This window comes from Siphateles boraxobius, unplaced genomic scaffold, assembly GCF_051911475.1.
Source record: "Siphateles boraxobius isolate OS27281-9 unplaced genomic scaffold, OSU_SipBor_1 77, whole genome shotgun sequence".
Classification (NCBI taxonomy): Eukaryota; Metazoa; Chordata; class Actinopteri; order Cypriniformes; family Leuciscidae; genus Siphateles; species Siphateles boraxobius.
The window spans coordinates 19,617,495-19,635,165 of record NW_027509205.1 but is presented as its reverse complement, the minus strand read 5'-3'; the positions used below and the strand labels follow the sequence as shown (position 1 = coordinate 19,635,165).

At 37.5% G+C, this 17,671-nt stretch overlaps 1 protein-coding gene across 2 annotated transcripts in view; it reads left to right on the top strand.

Moving 5' to 3' along the window:
• tut4 (terminal uridylyl transferase 4) overlaps nt 1-17,671 on the top strand; it is a 36,958-nt gene that overhangs the window by 4,423 nt on the left and 14,864 nt on the right. For both annotated transcript variants that reach the window (XR_013198338.1, XM_077218586.1), the window contains exons 3-14: nt 1,441-1,583; nt 4,910-5,026; nt 5,317-5,494; nt 6,200-6,288; nt 6,397-6,448; nt 7,632-7,701; nt 7,808-7,934; nt 8,017-8,136; nt 10,426-10,611; nt 11,946-12,120; nt 14,812-15,278; nt 17,513-17,663. Coding sequence is in view for 1 of the 2 variants with exons in the window: in XM_077218586.1 (XP_077074701.1) it covers nt 1,441-1,583; nt 4,910-5,026; nt 5,317-5,494; nt 6,200-6,288; nt 6,397-6,448; nt 7,632-7,701; nt 7,808-7,934; nt 8,017-8,136; nt 10,426-10,611; nt 11,946-12,120; nt 14,812-15,278; nt 17,513-17,663 (1,875 nt within the window). In the remaining variant the exon portion in view is untranslated. The remainder of the gene's footprint in view (nt 1-1,440; nt 1,584-4,909; nt 5,027-5,316; nt 5,495-6,199; nt 6,289-6,396; nt 6,449-7,631; nt 7,702-7,807; nt 7,935-8,016; nt 8,137-10,425; nt 10,612-11,945; nt 12,121-14,811; nt 15,279-17,512; nt 17,664-17,671) is intronic.

The following is a 17,671-nucleotide window of genomic DNA, read 5'->3' as shown; positions in this document are numbered from 1 at the left end:
ACACACCAATCTTCATCAAATGAATTCTAGATTATTTTTTAGATTATTTAGGTTTTTTAGTGCCGATATCTATACTGGAGTGACCCTACACAACTGTTTAATTAACTGTCACTGGGACGCCCAAGTTTACTTCACTGTAATTACAATTAAATCCTAATCTAATCATGACTAACTATATATCGTTGAAAAGGTTTAAGACTTCTAAATGGATATTTTACCACTGTTTTTTTGTTACAAATTATGTGGGAACGGTAATATATATATTTATGGCAAGAGTGCACCTCAATCTTTGTCACAAAAAGTCAACGCACACACTTTTAATAATTGAAACCTTGGTTTTCATGCTAAAAGCTCATAATAAAACATATCTAGTATTTGTCAATAACATAATATAAAATAATATTATCCTCTAAAAAGTATAATATATATTATCCTCTAGTATAATATTATCTTTTTTTATCGCCTTTTTTACATGATCATAAATTAGGTATCATTCGAAAGCTTACAAACTCAGAATCCATCCTGTGAAATCCATTTTGAAATTGGACGTTGCGTTACCATAGAAACGGTACTCTGAATTATTTTATCGGGCTCCTCCCTTTTTGGGCGTCGTCATGTTTCATAATTTATGATCAAAACCTTGACAAAAATCATATTTTCAGAAAGGCCTGAGTCTCAAGGTTCCATATTTTGTGACAGAAGTGTTATTTGGACAGAAATGTATTAATTTGTTACGGCAGAATGCATAACATTAAATTCAATGGAATGTATGTCATCCGGAGGCTATTTTTGCTATTAGGCCTAAAAAAAATCTCATGGGAACTTAAATTTTTGTGATATCAACTTCAAATTTGGAACACAACTCGGTTAGATATATGGATTTGATTTTATAGTAATTTTATAGTAAAATCTATTTTGTAAAATATATATTTTTTATAAAAGAAAAAATATCAAGTACAGTATATTTGATTTACTGTAAATTTAAATTTCCATAACTTTTTCATACTTTCAGTTTTTGAAGTGCTTTCACTTCAGCAATAATCTGCTGTTTATATAAGAGTGTAAACTTAGGTCTATATTCCAAAGCATTCTTGAATTACAACCATTTAAGCTTGAATAGTGCATTTTAACGTCCATTCTCAAAAAGGGGATGACAGTTAAGTCTGGGGTTGGTAAGATTTTTAATGTTTTTGAAAGAAGTGTCTTATGCTCACCGAGGCTGCATTTATTTGATCAAAAATACAGAAATATTGTGAAATGTTTTTACAAATTTAAAATAACTGTTATTTACAAAACAAAAAAGATCTGACAAATGATCTGACAAAACTGTTAACGTGTTCTCTGTACTAGTGTTGGTGTATTTACTGAGGTAGAAGGACAAAAACAAAGTAAAGTTTTATGTTTGGGTTTGTTTCTGCTGTCTGTTCCTTTAAATCTCAGGTGTGGAGATCTCGGATCGCAGACAGAGGGTCGAGGTCGCAGCAGAGGTCGTGGAGGTGGGAAACCTGACCTCTGACCAACAGCTGGGACTCAGACAGGCGGAGGAGAGGCTGCAGAGAGACTACATCCACCGGCTGCTCAAGGTAACACATTCCTGCACACAATGTGGATGTGAAAAATATAATAATTCATTTTTTATAATTATTATTACTAAACAGACATATAAAAAATACAAAACAAATATAAATTACTAAAATAAAAATGGCAAAATGGAACCGTAAAGTTATGATACTAATATTTATAGCTGCATTGAACTTTTATTTTGATGGAAAACCGCGGGCAGCCCTTAACACTTGAACAGGCAAGAGTGGAAAATTATCTGCAAAAAAAAATATCATGTCACTTTTTATATCATCTGGACTTAAGTAAAACACATCCAAAGGCATTTTTGAAATATTTGATATAGTTTGGATTTTATGAGTTATATATCCCAGGATACGTTGCCCTATTTATAAAAAAAAATCCATGGGTGGACATGCTGGCTTTAGGTCAAACTGACATAACGAGCACAGAAAATGTTAACCAAGTTATGTGACCCACACACTCCAAACAGACTCAACTATGATAATTACAGGTCCTTCTCAAAAAATTATCATATTGTGATAAAGTTCATTATTTTCCATAATGTAATGATAAAAATTAAACTTTCATATATTTTAGATTCATTGCACACCAACTGAAATATTTCAGGTCTTTTATTGTTTTAATACTGATGATTTTGGCATACAGCTCATGAAAACCCAAAATTCCTATCTCAAAAAATTAGCATATTTCATCCGACCAATAAAATAAGTGTTTTTAATACAAAAAAAAGTCAACCTTCAAATAATTATGTTCAGTTATGCACTCAATACTTGGTCGGGAATCCTTTTGCAGAAATGACTGCTTCAATGCGGCGTGGCATGGAGGCAATCAGCCTGTGGCACTGCGGAGGTGTTATGGAGGCCCAGGATGCTTCGATAGCGGCCTTAAGCTCATCCAGAGTGTTGGGTCTTGCGTCTCTCAACTTTCTCTTCACAATATCCCACAGATTCTCTATGGGGTTCAGGTCAGGAGAGTTGGCAGGCCAATTGAGCACAGTAACACCATGGTCAGTAAACCATTTACCAGTGGTTTTGGCACTGTGAGCAGGTGCCAGGTCGTGCTGAAAAATGAAATCTTCATCTCCATAAAGCTTTTCAGCAGATGGAAGCATGAAGTGCTCCAAAATCTCCTGATAGCTAGCTGCATTGACCCTGCCCTTGATAAAACACAGTGCACTAACACCAGCGGCTGACATGGCACCCCAGATCATCACTGACTGTGGGTACTTGACACTGGACTACAGGCATTTTGGCATTTCCTTCTCCCCAGTCTTCCTCCAGACTCTGGCACCTTGATTTCCGAATGACATGCAAAATTTGCTTTCATCCAAAAAAAGTACTTTGGACCACTGAGCAACAGTCCAGTGCTGCTTCTCTGTAGCCCAGGTCAGGCGCTTCTGCCGCTGTTTCTGGTTCAAAAGTGGCTTGACCTGGGGAATGCGGCACCTGTAGCCCATTTCCTGCACACGCCTGTGCACGGTGACTCTGGATGTTTCTACTCCAGACTCAGTCCACTGCTTCCGCAGGTCCCCCAAGGTCTGGAATCGGTCCTTCTCCACAATCTTCCTCAGGGTCCGGTCACCTCTACTCGTTGTGCAGAGTTTTTTTCCACACTTTTTCCTTCCCACAGACTTCCCACTGTGTTGCCTTGAAACAGCACTCTGGGAACAGCCTATTTGTTCAGAAATTTCTTTATGTGTCTTACCCTCTTGCTTGAGGGTGTCAATGATGGCCTTCTGGACAGCAGTCAGGTCGGCAGTCTTACCCATGATTGCGGTTTTGAGTAATGAAACAGGCTGGGAGTTTTTAAAAGCCTCAGGAATCTTTTGCAGGTGTTTAGAGTTAATTAGTTGATTCAGATGATTAGGTTAATAGCTCGTTTAGAGACCCTTTTCATGATATGCTAATTTTTTTAGATGAACTGAGCCACTTTGAGACGCTGCAAACACCAGATCATGAGCTGCTTGAATGTAAATAAACAGTGCTGCGCTTCACTCTGAAACACGCAGCACATATTTATTTCTTTAAATTTTGCAATTTGATCATTGCACTAAGCCATATCGCATTTTATTTTGATTAATTGTGCAGCCATACATGGAACTAGTGCTATAGAATCACTTCTTGCCCTGTCAGTGTACAGTTGGCAGCTTAACTTTTGCAAAAATATTTTATAATTTTTTTTATAGGATTATTTTAATTATATTCAAGGGCTTATGTCATTGTTCCTGCTGTTTTCAGAATTGCCAAATGAGTTATTCTTTTCAGTGTCTCCTGTCACAGTTTTAGTTTAAATCAGTGTTATTTTTATTTATTTATTTATTATTATGGTTTTATTAATATTTTTAATTGGCTTTTATTTTATATTTTAGGTTTTCATGTTAATTTTAGTTTTAATTTGATGTGCTTTTGTCATTTTTAAAAGATTTTTATTTGAGTTTTAGTTTATATTTATTTACTGTTAATAATTTCAGTGCTTCAACTTAAACTTATTTCGGTTTAATGCCAAGGTAACATTTCTAATTTTCACTTAGTTTTTCAACTAACATATTTTTTTAAATTCGTTTTCAGCTTTAATTCAAGTAAGAGAAATGGTGTGTCCACCAAACCTTTTTTGAGACACTATATGAGCTATAATACAGAATTTCCGCAGACCTGTTACTAGTATCTGATTACTCAAATAGCCTAGTTTGTTTCTGAATATAAAAATGTCCGCACAATGTAACGTATTTGCTCTGGCACTAGTTTTGGATGAAGAGATGTGCTTGTTGTTGAGATTTGTTATCGATGTACAAGAAGGATGTGGTGTTTGGTTGGTGTGGTATTTGTGCCGCTTCTCCACCACTGTGATTGGACAGCTGGGTCAAAAGTGACATTGATGAGCGCCGCGTTTTACCCAAATCTGAACATTTTTCAGATACTGGTAAAAAATGCCCAGCGCTCGGCTAGAAATAGACATTCACACATCACGCTGATATCGGTTTAAAAACGGTCCACTCCCATTGAAAATTTTGGGAAAAATTTGCTAGCCCTCTGAAATAATTTTTTTTTGGTGGACACGGGGGCCTGATAGTTTTAGTTAAGGGTAATAACCCTGGTTTATATTTGCTTTACCTATATATATGTGAATAAGAGCGTTTGCATTCACACTCACCGACTGATTTTACTGTTGAATGATGCTCAAAACCAGATCGTTAATTGAATCTGAAACAACCTGAGCAAGTCGGGTAGTCGTTAAGAGCCTCTTGATTTCTCCCGTTTGCATGTCAGATGTGTGAATTGATGTAGCATGATGTGATTGGTTTCTCTGTCGTTGTGTATTCCCACAGCCATCTCCGGAGTACCCGAATTTCCAGTATCTATGCAAACTGTGTTCAGTCCACGTGGAGAACATCCAGGGTGCTCACAAGCACATTAAAGAGAAACGCCACAAGAAGAACATCATGGTGAGAGGATGCAGCTTTTTTCTGTGCTCTATATAATCCAAAGTGGCTCTGTGCTAAGCCTAGAAAGGGGTTTACTGTGCTAGTTTCCATTAGACTGTTAGAAAACATGCAAAAGAACACTGCGTGTCACTGTTAACCCACTAAAACCCTGTCAGAGAAGATGCATCTCTGAATTAATCACAGTCAAAGCACCAGCTACAAAGATATTATATTGGATATTTTATATCAAATTTGACTCATTCTGATTTTCTTGAAAAATGTGTATCCTCTTGTTTATGTGTGTTTTGCAGGAAAAGCAGGAGGAGAATGAGTTGCGAGCGCTTCCTCTTCCCTCTCCGGCCCAGTTGAGGGCGCTAGACTGCGCCGTCCTGGAGGTGGCAGAGGTGCACGGCATCTCAGAGGAAGACTTTGCGTTGAGGCAAGCTGTGGTTCTCCGGATGGAGGGTATTATACGTAAACATCTCACAGGTACATGGGTTTACCTGCCGAACTTAAGACCTGCTTTACATCTATTCTGTTCATTATCGTCCATTAGTGGACTTACGAAGTATGCGAGAAACTGGCCTGCTTTGTGGCACCTGCATTCATGGATAGGGGATAAATTGAAAGTTGGGTTCCACAAATGTGGTGTATTATCAATTTAAGCATTTCAAAACTTTGGGGTCAGTAAGTTTTTATTTTTAATGTTTTTTAAGAAATCATTACTTTTATTTAGCAAGAATACATTAAATTGATCAAAAGTGACAGTAAAATCTTTAATTTTGTTAAACTATTTTCAACATTGATATTAATCAAATGTTTCTTAAGCATCAAATCAGCATATTAGAATGATTTCTGAAGGATAATGTGACACTGAAGACTGGAGTAATGATGCGCTTAAAATTCAGCTTTGATCACAGGAATAAATTACATTTTACAATATATTCACATAGAAAACTGTTATTTCACAATATATTCTGTTTTTGCTGTATTTATGACCAATTAAATGCGTTCTTGGTGAGCAGAAGAAACTTCTTTCAAAAACATTTAAAACTCTGAAAACTGACCCCAAACTTTTGAATCGTAGTGTACTTTGTATAATAGCTAGCAATAGAAAGTAAAAATAGTCAAGAAAGTGTTTTTCTCAGTATGGTGAAGGTTAGAATGACTTCTCCTGTCCTCTGTTCTTCATAGCTTGCTCCCTCTGTCTTTACGGCTCCTGTTTCACCCGCTTTGCCTTTAAAACAAGTGATGTCAACATCGACGTCTCTTACCCCTCCACTGTGAGTCTGAACATACGAGCATGAGCTGCTTTTGTGGATATGTGACAATACATTTTATTGTTCATTAACGTTTTAATATGTGTTTATTAACACACTTGTGTTGTGTAGATGACTCAGCCTGATGTGCTGATCCAGGTGCTGGAGATCATAAAGAACAGTGGTGAGTTTCCCATTCATTCAACTACAAACCATTATAAAATTACACTGTTTAAATAGACTGGTGAGTAAGCATGTTGTTGCCTGGAAAAGAAAACCTCTTTGTATAAATGTGTGTGTAAAAAAAAAAAAAAAAAAAAATATATATATATATAATACATTTTTTTAAATATAAAGAATATTCTAAAAATAAAAAATGAGTTGTCAAAACACGTTTTAAAATTAATTACATATGCCAATTAATTAATCAAATTTATTCCATATATTAATAGGGTCTCCTGTAGTCCCGAGTCAAAGAAAAGTGAATATAAATGGAATTTTCTATTATATAACAATATATTTTTTAAATGTGTTTTATAAACTGGTACTGTACATTTCTGAATATGAATATGTGTAGTGTGGTAAATTTTTCCCTAAACCTAACTACGTACCTGGAACCTAATTACCTGGTTCGTCTCCAGGCGACACTTAATACTTTATACTCTAGGTAACCAAAAGGTTTCAAACCAGACATCTGTCTAGTTGCACTTCCCATATTTGTTATTTTTACACTCACACAAACAAAGTCATGTGTTTTTATTAGTTTCGAACAGTACATTTTATTCAAATATTAGGATGCCTAAAAGGGGAAGTAAAGAAGTCATAAGTTTATCATAAGGTTAGATAATCTGAAGGTCAGATTTTTAGTCAGAAACATGATTAGTTCCAGAAGACAGTTTACTATCTTATCTATTAAAAAGCCATCACAGTAGTATATATATATATATATATATATATATATATATATATATATATATATGCGCGTTTTAATCAAATGTTTGTCCAACTTTTTAAACATTTACTTGTATTTATGTATATATAAATATATATTTATTTATTTATATAATCGTAGTGACAAGTTTTTCGTCTCTTTGAAAACAGAAAATATTTAAATTTAAAGTTTTATTTGCCTATATTTTATAGTACTTATGTTTACAAAACTCATTTCAGAAGTTTAACCCTTTAGATCAGATGGTTTTAAAGATTTTCTCAAATTCAGTAAAGTGTGTCCAGACGTCTGACAGATCCAATAATCATAAATGTGCCTCACTTGACTATTGACAAGCTCTAACAGTTGAAAGTTCATGTATGCACAAGACTTTAGTTTCGAGAGCCAAGATTAACTCTGGTTTCGCTTTTGTTTCCAGTGGCGTTTGCCGAGGTGGAGTCTGATTTTCATGCCAAAGTCCCTGTTGTCTTCTGCAAAGATGTGGCAAGGTCAGTTTTGTGTGGGCAATAAAACTGAGATGCTATAAATGAAACAGTTTGAAGACATTAATAATAATAAATCGTAGCTGATGTGAGTTGTTTGTTGTCTCTGCAGTGGGTTAATGTGCAAAGTGAGCGCAGGAAATGATGTCGCGTGCCTCACCACCAATCACCTTGCAGCTCTGGCCAGACTGGAGCCGAGGCTCGTCCCTCTGGTGTTGGCCTTCCGATACTGGGCCAACGTACGACTCACGCTCACACTTTCCCGAGATTACTGTAGCCGTTTCTCACCAAGGTCTAACAAGATTGTGTGTGTTTTTGTAGCTGTGCCACATCGACTGTCAGGCGGAGGGAGGAATCCCATCCTACTCGCTGTCTCTCATGGTCATATTCTTCCTGCAACAGAGAGCGAAGCCCGTCCTGCCCGTTTATCTAGGACATTGGGTGAGAGCTGATGTTTTAGGAAACCTAGAACAAAATAAATAATAACTATGTCCATGTTATTGTTGCGTGTATGAGTTGATCATACTTTTGACTAATTCTGTAGTAAAAAAAAGAAAAAAAAGAATCATACCTTTTACATATAGTATATAAAACTGAAATTTAAATATTATTATTAAATAGTCTGTGTGTGTGTGTGTGTGTGTGTGTGTGTGTGTGTGTGTGTGTGTGTGTGTGTGTGTGTGTGTGTGTGTTAGGGCTGTCAAGTGATTAACATTTTTAAATCTAATTTATTACATGATGTGCCGATTAATTAACCAAATGAATTCAACATAAATTTTCTGCTGAGAAATTACCCTGAAAAGATCATTTAAAGTCATCATTGTGTTTGACGGGAAATAGATTGAATAGACATTGCAAAAAGTAGTGTTAGAAAGAAATATTTTGATTGAGCAAATCATTTATTACACATAAACTTTTAAGGCTACAATGTGGCTATAGCATTTTTTTATTTCAAAAGCAGCATCTGAAGTGGCATTTAGGTATATTTATACAAACTGTTTAATGTAGCTCAGAGGTGGCATGAATATGAATGAAAAATGAAATGATACTCTAAATATTAAACAAAAACCGCCAGTAGGTGGTGACAAGTCACTGTCTTAATGAGTGAGTCATTGAGTCGTTCACTCAACCGATTCATTCTAACGGCTGATTCGTTCAGGAACAAAGCAAGTGAACGTCATTATGAATGAGTCACTGAATCATTGGCTCACTCGTTTTGTTAAAAAACACAGATTCATTCAGTTATGAAACACTGCTGTGTGTTGCACGAAGAAACACAACACTTCTGCTCTGGCTTTCATTGTAACTATTTTCATTGCTGAAATTGAGCAAAAACAGGCAACGTTGTGTTTAAAAATTAGCACAATATTAACTTCGTTTATTGAACTTTTGTATAAAATCATTATATTCGCTCCATAATTAATCGCACCAAGTTAACGTGTTAAATCGACAGCCCCAATACATATATATATATATATATATATATATATATATATATATATATATACAGGTCCTTCTCAAAAAATTAGCATATTGTGATAAAGTTCATTATTTTCCATAATGTAATGATAAAAATTAAACTTTCATATATTTTAGATTCATTTCACACCAACTGAAATATTTCAGGTCTTTTATTGTTTTAATACTGATGATTTTGGCATACAGCTCATGGAAACCCAAAATTCCTATCTAAAAAAATTAGCATATCATGAAAAGGGTCTCTAAACGAGATATTTACCTAATCATCTGAATCAACTAATTAACTCTAAACACCTGCAAAAGATTCCTGAGGCTTTTAAAAACTCCCAGCCTGTTTCATTACTCAAAACCGCAATCATGGGTAAGACTGCCGACCTGACTGCTGTCCAGAAGGCCATCATTGACCCCCTCAAGCAAGAGGGTAAGACACAGAAAGAAATTTCTGAACAAATAGGCTGTTCCCAGCGTGCTGTATCAAGGCACCTCAGTGGGAAGTCTGTGGGAAGGAAAAAGTGTGGCAAAAAACGCTGCACAACGAGAAGCACAACTTCTCTGTAGCCCAGGTCAGGCGCTTCTGCCGCTGTTTCTGGTTCAAAAGTGGCTTGACCTGGAGAATGCGGCACCTGTAGCCCATTTCCTGCACACGCCTGTGCACGGTGGCTCTGGATGTTTCTACTCCAGACTCAGTCCACTGCTTCCGCAGGTCCCCCAAGGTCTGGAATCGGTCCTTCTCCACAATCTTCCTCAGGGTCCGGTCACCTCTTCTCGTTGTGCAGCGTTTTTTCCACACTTTTTCCTTCCCACAGACTTCCCACTGAGGTGCCTTGATACAGCACTCTGGGAACAGCCTATTTGTTCAGAAATTTCTTTCTGTGTCTAACCCTCTTGCTTGAGGGTGTCAATGATGGCCTTCTGGACAGCAGTCAGGGTTAGGGTTAGGGTTAGGAATCTTTTGCAGGTGTTTAGAGTTAATAAGTTGATTCAGATGATTAGGTTAATAGCTCGTTTAGAGACCCTTTTCATGATATGCTAATTTTTTGAGATAGGAATTTTGGGTTTTCATGAGCTGTATGCCAAAATCATCAGTATTAAAACAATAAAAGACCTGAAATATTTCAGTTGATGTGCAATGAATCTAAAATATATGAAAATTGAATTTTTACTGGGAAAGAACTGATGTTTTAGTGAACCTCAAACAAAAGTAAATCTAAATAAATGTGATATATATTCTCGTTGTGTGGTTCTTTTCAGATCAAGGGCTTCGATGTGAAACGCGTGGATGCGTTTCATCTTACGGGGATGGAGTCGGGCACATTCGTGAGTTGGGAGCACAGACCCGCTCCTGCTGGCCAGGGCCGCACAGACGGCAAAGCCAAACCTGAACCCAAAACCTACACGGAGAAGAAAGAGAAGGCGGCCGAATACACCAGGGGCAAGGTGAACGTTTCACCAATATGCATGATTGTAGTAAAGAAACCTTAAGGAAAATGTTATTGTATTTTACACATTTCTCCACATTTTTTTCAGAACTCTTCACACAGTTCTGACACCTGTGAAGGTTTCACAGGTTTTCACCCCAAAACACCCTTTGTTTCTCTTAAAACAATGGACTTACAATGTTTGCTTTTGTACAATTTTTTTTACAAAACTAAAATGACTCTATAGTTTAGTATTCAGTACAGTACGTTACATTGTCCATGTTTACATTACAGTACAAAATTATTCCTAAGTTTTGCCCTTTTATATTTATGGTAATGAAGTTGAAAGGTAGGTGTTGTATAGGTGTTTAGCTACATCTATTTACTTTGAAACTATTTAATTTTTTAGATTCAAAGTATATTTCAATATGGTATTACTGTAGAAACATCGCAAAATTCTGTCTTATTCAGTTTTGTATTGTGTTAGGTTTTGAACTGAAGTTTTACAGTATGTAAACGTGCAAATTGGCTTGTAGGCACATCGAGATTTGGTGGTGATTGTGAATATGTGAGAAAGCAATTAATGTTATTTGAAAGAAGTAATCATTGAATGCATTTTGTGCCTAAGCAGTAGCTATGTTTCCATTCAAAGTTGACAAAACTGGAATATCGCATAATTCATTTGCGAATAATGCAGCATTTCCATCTCATGTGTTCAACAGAACGAAATCGACACTTCCTGGGAAACTGGTGCAAATTAATAAAAAATGGAAGTTGCAGCAATCTGGAAAGCCACTGTGGCTCTTTTGTCCTCCATCATAAATGACTAAAGCGTCTCAGAGCGTCAAACGAAACACGATAAACGCTGTCATGTTCTCGTGTGTTTGGATGCTGGTGTTTGTGAACACAATCGTGTGAGACTCTCATGGAGAGAATTATACCAAATCATTCTGATGACAGACTTTGACGCAGGCATTTCAGAACAAACCAACATTTGAGATGCTGCGATGCGATTGGTCCAGTTATCCAATCACATCCTCTGTTGAGTGACATCGAGGGATTTATAAAGCAAATGTGTTTCTATCGTTTATGTGCATGTCGTCTTATCAGATAAAAAATGTGTCTGCCTTAATTGAGTGCAAACATTTTTTATGTGCATTTTTAGAATTCATTTTTTTAATGCACTATCCCAAAATGCGCATAAAAATAGGTGGATGGAAACATGGCTAATGATAAATGATTCACAGTTTAGCCCACATAGACTGCTGTTGTGTTCACTGTGTGAAGAGTTTTGAAAAGTATTGAGAAATTTGTCTCAGGGATTGTAAAAGTAAACTGTGTTTTTGATTGTAGGCTCGTTTGACGCTGGAGGAACCAGTGAGCGGTTCTCTGGGGCAGCTGTGGCTGGAGCTCCTGCGCTTTTATACGCTGGAGTTCGCGCTGGAGGAGCACATCATCAGCATTCGTCTGAAAGAGCTGCTGCCGCGAGAGCTCAAGCACTGGCCTCGCCGCAGACTCGCCATCGAGGGTAGGCAGAGAGATGTTTGAGATCTAGTTTGGCTCAGATCAATCTACAGTAAACGAAAAACTATTATGCAGCGTTTGCTTTTCTGTTTTTACTGTTATAAGTAATAGGATGGCAGTTTGCAAACACTATAATATTTTCTCAAATACGTCAGCATTCAGCAAACACTTTACTGAAGTGTGTATTTGTCGACAGCATAAAAACTGTGTGCGTGACGGTCCGTTTGTGTGAATTGAATGCGGACAGAAAGAGAATTCAGCTTCACTTCAACTTTAAACCCTTGATTTCAAACTATGCTGTGCTATATCCAGTTGGTTATTATGTCATATTCATGTCATTTTCACTGTGTGCTACATGCAAAATTAGTGTTACCTTGTCTTTATTTAAAAAAAAAAATATCCCAGTTTGCACAAACTTACCAGAATACTGAGTGCCTGATTGGTTAAAGTGTTTATATATCTGTTTTTATATATATTTATATTGGCTTTATATCTTGCTCTCTAAAGGCATGTTACACCTGGTAACTTCATGTGTTTTCTCTGATCAGATATTTATCCAATCCTAAAAATGCCCCCCTAAACGCTTTCGAGACGGATCTAAATCCGATCACTCAAACCACTTCATGTGGTTTGCATTCCAGAAAGAAACTGGATGGGTGTAAATGGGAGCGGGCTGCCTGGCCAGTGTGAGCCGGGGCTTTCAACAGGCTGGGCTAATAGCATCGAAGCTGTAGCACCGAGCCCAAAACCACGCTGTGTTTCCACTGTCGGGCCCGAAGCTCCGCAGCGCTTCACTAAAACCCGCCCGCAACACGCCTCTCTGGAACAACGTCACACAAAACCATCATTTCTCCAACAAATGAAAACTTTTTTTTTTTTTAAACGAATCAAAAGAAATCACTGGAATCTAGCGACATTGCAAGATCTCAGTCGTGGTCGTGGCCTAATGGTTAGCGAGTCGGACTGGTAACCCCAAAGGTTGCTGGTTCGATTCCAGTACCAATAGGAAATGACTGAGGTGCCCTTGAGCAAGCAAGACACATAACCCCCAATCGCTCCTCGGGCGCCACAGCATAAAGGCTGCCCACTGCTCCGGGTGTGTGTGTCACAGTTTGCAGTGTGTGTGTGTTCACTACTCACTACTCTGCTCCTAATGTGTGTAGACTAACTTGGATGGGTTAAATGCAGAGGACAAGTTCCGAGTATGGGTTATGTGAAGGGTTCAATGCACCATGGAAACATAGAAAACGAACATAAGAGCGATGGTTTGTTGACAATTGTGTTGTTTAATTATAGATTTAAAACCCAAACAATCAATGTTTTATCAAAGGTTTACAATAAAAAGTGATACATTGATCATAATGAATTAATTTGTGTCAAGATTACACATCAGTCACACAGCAATAAAGTGGTTTGCCGTTAATTCACATAAAAAAGAGGAGACGCGTAGCCTACTTATTCAGTCTTGTCTGTTTCTGTTTATTTGTAGTCAAGGGACACTATGTTTACATCACATTGAGAAAGAATGATAATTTCTACAAATATGCCACCAAAAATACGACCTGATTAGCTTATATTTTCAGTCAGAGAAACAGAGTAAGCTCCCGTAAAACCGGAGTTGCTTTATTTCATGACATATGCAGCGCTAACTGGATATCAGACGGTCCAGTATAAAGAGATGAGACGTACTGACAGATAAAATAAATACACTATTGTTATAGCCTATAAGATTTGTTCAAGTGGTCATATTTAATATGTTTACTATGGTAATGGTTAGCGCGCATCGTCTTTTGCATCGCATATAAGTTTTTTCTAAATTTAACTAACGTTCACTTTGTTAATGTTAGTCAATAAAAATACAGCTGTTCATGTTAGTTCACAGTGCATTAACTAATGTTAACAAATTGGCTACATGTTTTTTATTTTATTTTAATAATGTATTCATTAATATTAATATAGAAATATTAAGTTTAATAAATGCTGCAAAACTATTATTCATTCTTAGTAGTGTATAATGTATTATTAATGTAATTAATGTAGAAATTAATATTAACTAAGATTAATAAATGCTGAAGAAGTATAGTTCATTCTTGGTTCATGTTAACAAGGTAGTTAACTAATGTTAACTAATGAACCTTATTGTAAAGTGTTACCAATAGTCTTTAATGCTGACTAGCTGGAATATGAAATCCGCAGAGCTACCGTCTCCAGATTCAGATAAACTCCGCCTCTGTTCAAAACCAATCCTCAAGCCCCAGTTGGCTTGCTTTTTTGGACCAAGGTATTGGGTTGGCCAAATAACCCTGGCCGTGTGCCCAGAGGAAGCCCAGACGAGGCCCGATCAAGCCCTGAAGTGACAGTGGAAACGCTTTTGGCCCGACAGTGTAAATGCGGCTAATTTATCTGGTTGCTGGAGCTGCATATATACATTTTACTCTTCCCAAAATGGTAAGCTTGTTATAGGCTACCGGTAGCCATATATATGTCAGCGCTAATGCAACACACATCTCCCCAGTTATGCCCGTCCGTTGCAGATGAGTTGCAATGCGCAAACTGCCGCAAAAGAAAACAGCACAGTATTTTACTCTTCTATTTTTAAGTGCACATTATGTTTGTTACATTAAGATGCATATTAAAATGAGTAATAGCTGCAGTATGAAAGTGCTTTTAAATGATCCGATGTTGGATTTTCCAGATCCGTTCGCACTGAAGAGGAACGTGGCTCGCAGTCTGAACAGTCAGATGGTGTTTGAGTACATCCAGGAGCGTTTCCGCATGGCCTACAAGTACTTCGCCTGTCCTCAGAGCAGGAACGGAGCGAACGCCAGGCTGAGGAAGAAATCCAGACGCCACGACAGCGTGGAAAGGAGCGGCGAGGAGGACGGGGACAGCAGTGATGATGAGGAAGAGAGGGATATAGAGGAAGAGGAGAGCCTGAGAGCTGGGTTCACCGAGCTTCTGGTGGGAGATGGTGGGATTGACGCCGGATGTGAAGCCGTTTCCCGGGAACTCCCTGCAGATGTGTCTCCTTCTGTCCTGAATGGCCTTCTGATGGACAGTGATGATGAGGACGATAAAGATCAAGAGATGGAGGAACAGGACAGTATCGCTCCAGAAGACATGCACTACATCTTTGACAGGATGATCTTCACAGGAGGAAAGGTAATTGCACGGGATACAGTAGTATTTGTGGTATTTGACCGTGCAAACCTCTGGAAAACTGGAAATATCAGGGAATTTTGGAAATGGTGTTTTCCTGGATTGGTAGTGTTTGGAATTCTATAGTGAATATACATTTCTAGTTATCGTTATGTTCAGTGATAACATTAGGTGGATAATGATCTTGTGTAGAGTTTGTGTGGAGTAAAACCGGCTTCCGAGCCACTGAATTGATTTATGAGCGAATTATTCTTTTCACTGGATCGCTCTCAAATTGGTCTGAATTTTAAGAACTCCTAATTTCACATGAGAATGGAGAAATTCAAAAGTTTGGGATTGGTAATAATGTTTATGTTTTTAAATAAGAAGTCTCTTCTGCTCATATAGGCTGCGTTTAAAAAGAAAATCTAAAATACATTAAAAACAGTAATATTTTGAAATAGTTTTGCAATTTCAAATATACGTTTTTTATTTAAATATATTTTAAAATGTAATTTATTCCTGTGATCAAAGCTGAATTTTCAGCATCATTACTCCAGTCTTCAGTGTCACATGATCCTTCAGAAATCATTCTAATATGCTGATTCGATGCTCAAGAAACATTTCTGATTATTATCAGTTGGAAACAGTTGTGCTGCCTAATATTTTTTGTGGAAACCGTGATAGATTTTTTTTTCAAGATTCCTTGAATAGAAATAAAAAAACTGCATTTATTTGAGAAATCTTTTCTTAGAAAACTTTCTAAATGTCTTTGCCACATTTGAACAATTTCATGCGTCCTTGCTGAATAAAAGTATTAATATTTTTTATAAATATTGCATTAACCCCAAAACATTTGAACGGTGGTGTACATAAGAGGCTTGTAGGCACAGCAGAAAAAAAGGGCTCTTTCATTTTAAAGGTGCAATGTGTAAAAAATTTGAGTATCTATTAACAGAAATGCAATATGACATCCATAACTATGTGTTCAGTGGTGTATAAAGAACGTACTTAATAAACCGTAATGTTTTTATTACCTTAGAATGAGGCATTTATATCTGCATAGGCGCGGGAATCCCCTCCTATAAAGGTCGACATATTGTGACGTCATGTTTCTACCGTGGCCGACAGCGAACAAACATCGTTACAGAGCGCGTTTCGTCACTGCCTTGAAAGAGAAGCCGCAGAAAGCTAGAAGCTAGCCATAAACACCGTGAGTAATGACTTTTCCCTTGTCAGTGGTGTAAAATATGTAGTTGGATGGTTTCATGTAACTTAATTCTTCTCCCTCGCTGTGTTATGGCTTTGCTATGTGGGGATAAATATGCTGGTTACGTTCATGAGACAGCTGATTAACACTCTTGTCATTGACCGTAAAACAGTTACAGGAATCACCAACCCGTCGATCTTGGAAGCATTTTAAGTCGATCGAGTTTCCAAAATCAGAGAAAAAAAGCCTATTGTGTGTAGTAAATGGTCTCTAGGGGATGCGGAGGCGCGCGCTGTTACAATCACGTTATTTTTGCCGCAGGCAGCTTTGGGCTCATGCGGACGCGTCCAATATAAACAAGGCTTTACGCTTTAACCAGTCAGGCTTAGCGCTTTAACCAGCTCAGCCACAGTAACAGCTCATATTAGCCATCTAAACTTTTACTACCCTGTTAGAAAAAATATATAGTTGCATAGTTTCATGTGTTTCTTCTCCCTCGCTGTATTATGGGTTTTCTATGTGGGGAGAAATGTGCTGGTTACGTTCGTGAGAAAATCAACTAATTACTATTATTATATTACGTATTAAGACCCTTGATCCTCACATGACTATGGCTTTGTAAACTTTATCCATGATGTGGTTTATAATGGACTGTGGTACAGAAACTTGGTTTACTCTGGCTATTCTCTGCCGTCTCAGACGACGATGTTTGTCCCGTTTTCGCCACGGTAGCTTCTTCGAAAGGGAGGGGTGAGTGGTGGGCTGAGCCCTTAGTGTAAACTCGCAACCGAACCGCTAGATGTCGCTAAAAGTCACACACTGCACCTTTAAAGAGATGGTGGAAAATGTGCATACAAATAATTAGTTGCAACGTAAATGGAAAAAATTTAAATACAGCTTTTTAAATTTGCAATCATTTAATGGCATGCAGTCACTATTCAGTTTACAATGCTCACATGTTCACCGCATGTATATGTACCTTACTCTGGTAAATTATTTGATGCTGTGATCCAGAAATGAAGTGTGTGGTGGTGTTTTTTCTGTCCAGCCACCAACAGTCGTGTGCAGCATCTGTAAGCGAGACGGCCACCTTAAAGACGATTGCCCTGAAGACTTCAAGAAGATCGAGCTGAAGCCTCTGCCGCCCATGAACGAGCACTTCAGAGAAATCCTGGACGGACTCTGCATGCTGTGTTACCGTGAGCGC